We start from the raw sequence: 5,316 nt of genomic DNA, 5'->3' as shown, positions 1-5,316 counted from the left end.
CTCCTCCATCGAATTCCTTCAGAGTAAGAAATTTACTCCCATCACTGGTCATGTGGTGTGAACAACCACTATCAATGATCCAATCATCAGAATTATCCATGCGAAAAACTAATGCCTTCTGATCAAATGTCTCCTCTTTAATGGCTACAAAATCAATGTTTTCATAAGCATCTCCGTCAGATTCCTCATCAGTGATACCACCATCAACTGCAATGAGACAATATCTTTTGTGTTTTCCTTTGTACTTCTTGAACTTCTCACGCTTGTGGTCATTGTTACCATTAGGACAGTTAGCTGCAATGTGTCCAATGTTGTTGCATGCAAAACATTTCAAAGGTAATTTACCTCTATACTTACCTATACCTCTCAGCAACCATTTGGCCAACAATGCCTCAAGCTCAATCAAACTATCTTCATCATCGACTTCTCTGCTGGATCTAGATTCATAACTGTCACTGACATCTCTACTTTTCCTCATAGATGGGTTAGAAACTGAAGCTCTAAATGCAGATTTAGATTTCTAAACACTACCATCATACCCATTTAATTCAAAAGCAATAAGCTTACCAATGATCAAGTTAAGGGTTACCATAGTTTTATCAATAGACTTTAGCTCCTGAATGGCTGCAACTCGGATAGCATAGACCAGTGGAAGGGTTCTCAACACATTACTAAACACTGTGGCATCCTCCACTTTACCACTAGCACTCTTGATCTCACCAACTATCTCTTTGATCATCTGACCATACTATTGTATATTCTCACCTTCAACCATCCGCATGTCATTAATTTTTCCTCTTAGACTCTCTTCTTTGGCAATCTTCAAATGCTCATCACTGCTCTAGATCTCTTCAAGTTTCTTCCATACCTCATAAGAAGTCTCCAGACCATGGACATCAACATACTCTGCATCAGACAAAGAGCTGATAATGACCTCCAATGCTTGATTTTTTTCTTGTTATTCTTTGTTATGATCATCAGTCATAATCCCACTAGGTGCAACATATTGAGTACCAACATGTTCCTAGTATTAACTTCCTAGACTCTTGATATAGATTTTCATTCTATCAGTCCATACTTTTTAGTTCTCTCTATTAAACTTCAAACCTTCTTTCTTCATCATGTTCTTCAAGATCTTTACCTCAATCTGTTAGACTTAGACCTTAGAGGACCTGAATCGCTCTGATACCAATTGATGCTATGATGAAAGAATAAGGATACAATCAACTACTGAGAGGGGAGGTGAATCAATAGATAGAAAAACTGACATAAACTTTTCACCAAACCAAAACAACCTCTCAAATCAAACTCAGAACTGACTGGTTTAAACATTGAACTTCAAATGCAATATTACTCACAAGTTAAATTGGTTGACTGTTATAACAGACTAATAGTAAAACATCTTTGAAACTCTCAAAACCTTTAAACTTAATTATTCAAATACTTTACTGGTAGTAGTTAAAACATATTTCAGATTGCTACTTGTTAACATAATATATCAAAGTGGATTTAATAGTTAAGCAATTCAACCATAATAAGCATAACCACAAAAGCATTCACCACTTGAAACAATATTTTTGATGTGGAAACCCAAATGGGAAAAACCAGGGTGGGGATGAATACCCACAAGTATTCTGAACTATTCTGAAGTTCACCCTACTAGGAGCCAAGCCTATTAAAGCTTTACAATAAGTCCTGTTAAGAACAGATCCTGTTAGGAACCACCCGGTTAAGGGATTGACTATAATGCCCTATTAGAAGCAATACCCTATTAGGACTAACCTCGATAGAGGATTTAAAATCCAAGCTAATGGATCACCTGGTTAGAGGATTTAAATAACATTAAGCTTGTTAGAGCTTACCCAATTAAGGGATTTGACTACTATAATTGTTAGAAAACAACATGGGTTTGTTGATCTATTTGAATAGCACTACACTTGCTTGTTTGGATCCTTTTCATGCTCCTATCTACCTTTACACATACTGCAGATACATCATCTGGTTTGGCAACCACACTCTCTTACTCTCAACTACAAATTGCCAACACTTGAATAAAACAACTCATCAACCTTATAAACAAAACAATAGGTTGGTAACAGATCACAAACCTAAACATCTCATAGAGATTACAAAACAAATCGGTTCAAGTATGACCATTGGATTATGTAACAATCACTGGACATCATTCAAGATATCCTTGACGGCTCCTTGATCACGACTTCATGGAACAATGTAACTCATCATGCAGTTTCCACTACATGCAATGAAGTTGCTCATTCCGAAGACAAATACCATTATCTCTACATGCCAAAAACCATTTGAAATACTTCCCATACAACATGCATACATGTCATAATCATTACCGCTCATCATTTGATCATAAACTAATACAACTGGTTCACCAAGCTCCATCGCTTAGGGTTTATCATATCAATAGGTAGGGTTTACCAGTTGATCTCACTTGTCTACTAATATCAGTTTCCTTCACATGCTCTCTTACTGGTTACAATTCCCTTCACTAGTTCTTCATACCAGTTACAAAACAACATTATTACAACATCATTACCAGTTATAATTGACATCAATGACAACATAACATTTCATTAATGCAATCTTCATGCAAATGCCAACAGATGCCTATTTTAAGGGTTTCAGGTTCCTTCAAAAATTGTTATAAGGGGTTTTGAGTCCCCTCAAAACTTGTTTTTTACTTAATCAAAAACAATTATCTATAATGGATTAATTAAATTATGTAGTTCAATCAATTATATTGAATTAATTTGAGTAAATCAATCAATTTTATGTATCAATTAATTAACTTAACTTTTTTCATATTTAATTAATCTAATCAGTGTCACAATTAACCCCCTTCAAATCCCTAGTCTTCATTAATTAACCTTTCTAGGAAATTCTATCAACTAATTAATTAAACAAAACAAACTTATTTAATTCATTAGGTTAATTAATCAACTTCTTACATTTTCTTTTCTTTAAAATTTAAATCGATCCAGCTAAAATTGAAAAGACCTTGTCATCTCATTTTCACCATCTATTTTGAATCCTAGTTACAATCTAGGTGCCCAACCTCTACATATGCCTTCTTAGCTGATATTCCGCATTCCTTGATCACACATTTGTGAGAATGCAACATGAAGAAATATTCACCCTCCATTCCAAACTAATGTCCTCCCTCCACTTGGATAGGTTTTACATCTCTTCCCATTTATTGCATCTCATTTCATTTTATATTTTAAGTAAATACAGTCCATTCCTCTTGCTTATCTCATCTCCTCCTACTTATCAGGAAGCAAGGATGCACATCCATGCAAAGCAATCATAGCCTTTGATTTCATATCTCAATCTCCATCCTCCATGTCCAACTTGGAAAGTCTATTTAGAAAGGCTTGCCTAAAAGACATCAAGAATTCACGTTCATAATACTTACATGTTGTGAAATTCTGTCGTCACAAGTAAAAAGCATTCATATTATATCACAATACATTCACTCAATGTTGAAGAACGCCAATACGATCAAATGAAAGTGTAACATTATTGTTTAATTGTATTAATACTATTTTTTATTTTCTATTTTTCTTTTAACTGAATATTTATATCTTATTTCAATTTCGATTCCATTTCTTATTTTTTGTTAAATAAATAGAATTTTAAAAGGGTCCAAAATCTTGTATAAACAAAACATAAAACACCACCAAAACCAAAAGAACAACCAAAAACTGCTGAGACACCAGTTTCATTTCTTGTCTGTACATCGAACTCCTCTCATTTGACTCAAATTTGACCTCCACGCTAATAATTATTAAAAAGTTCCTCTACAAGAGCTAATCAGAGAAGCTATTGGTAAATTTGTCCCATCCAAAATCAACAAGGAACAAAACTAGATTCTTAATAGACTCTTTAAAATCTTTGGATGCATAACTTTACAAGCCATGCCTAAAGAAAAGAGCCATTAAATGTGCTAAATAAGCACTGAATCTTAAATTAGGAAAACGTGCCTTAGACTGTTCAAGTGGATTCGCAGTAAGAAAGGCCAGATGAGATCATAGTAGCTACATTAAAACAGAAATTTCAACTTTGTTCGTTTAGCCTAGATAAAAAGATTGCATCTAAGCAGTAACATTTTTCAAAGCTTTTGACTGAGCTCCTCTTCAGTAAAAGCTTTTTTATAATTTTCTACTGAATTTCTTACTTCAATTAATATTTCCCTTTCTCTACTAGTTCACAGAGTACTAAGATCACCATGTTTAAATGCATCCAAGTGATACAATAATTCAGTAGATAAATCAAATAATTATATGAAGAGAAAATCTATATTGTATACATACTATTGTGATTGTACACATCTACAAAACACTTACAATTGTCAGCTTGAAATGCTGCGCAAAGACATGGCTCCAATTGGGTAACTAATTCTATTTGTGCTTAGACGATTTCTATTTATAGATAGAAAGAAAAAAGATTTGAAAATACCCAGAAATCATAACTACAAAGAATTGGAAAAGTCAAAATAAAAATGCCCCACCAGATAAACAATCTGTTACTGGAGGCTTTAAACTGAAGTGGGCGTAGCAATAAATGTTGGGTTGACATCACCAGCCATTATCACCACTATATTCTCCTCCGCATTTTCCGAACTATCAGAAAATTTCATCATCATTGCACTCTTGCGAATTATAGAATTAGCAGTGGAAGTACTAGTATTGCTGCCATAGCTGAGAGAAATTTTGCAGTGAGGGCAGGCTAAAATGATGAAAGCACACGCTATAAGGAAAAGGATAATCCCTAGCCCACCCAAGACAAACGGAAGTGGCCACTGCCATGCTGAATGATCAGCAACGCCCATTATTTTTCTCGCCACTGTATATATTTTATCTCTTTCCTACCTTTCTCCCCACTAACAACTGGCTTCCCGTTACTTTCATGCCAAGATGCCCATGAAGTAGGTGAAGTGATAAGGAGACTGTCATGAGCACTATCTAAGGGCCAATGGCTGGTGAAATAAATTGTTTTTTATTCACACAACTCTCAGGCTCTCGTTGGCACCCGTGATAAAGCTTTGCCCAATAATGGCTCCAGACAATTATTGCACTGAGAAAATGACGTCCCTTTGTGGCTTTTTTAACCACACATTCACTGTGCTTCGTAAAGTGATTGCCAGAAAAATGTCCGGAGTTTTCAGTTTGTCGTTTATTATCAGTAACGATTCCCATGCGAGTGCGAGACTCCGACACAGTTGTCGTCCGAATTGTTTAATCAAGGTGACACAAAGGACCAGGAAGTTCTGGTTTACAGTATGAG

The 5,316-nt window shown here is 35.0% G+C and overlaps 1 protein-coding gene across 1 annotated transcript; it reads right to left on the bottom strand.

Annotated features, from left to right (window-relative positions):
* Positions 1-4,567: 4,567 nt before the first annotated feature.
* LOC131033482 (protein GLUTAMINE DUMPER 3) lies at positions 4,568-4,861 on the bottom strand. Its single transcript, XM_057964720.2, has one exon. It carries the CDS (start codon positions 4,859-4,861, stop codon positions 4,568-4,570), a length of 294 nt encoding a protein of 97 aa, XP_057820703.2.
* Between the last annotated feature and the right edge of the window lie 455 nt (positions 4,862-5,316).

This window comes from Cryptomeria japonica, chromosome 9, assembly GCF_030272615.1.
Source record: "Cryptomeria japonica chromosome 9, Sugi_1.0, whole genome shotgun sequence".
Lineage (NCBI taxonomy): Eukaryota > Viridiplantae > Streptophyta > Pinopsida > Cupressales > Cupressaceae > Cryptomeria > Cryptomeria japonica.
The sequence above is the reverse complement of the archived record's forward strand: the minus strand, read 5'-3'. Positions and strand labels throughout refer to the sequence as shown.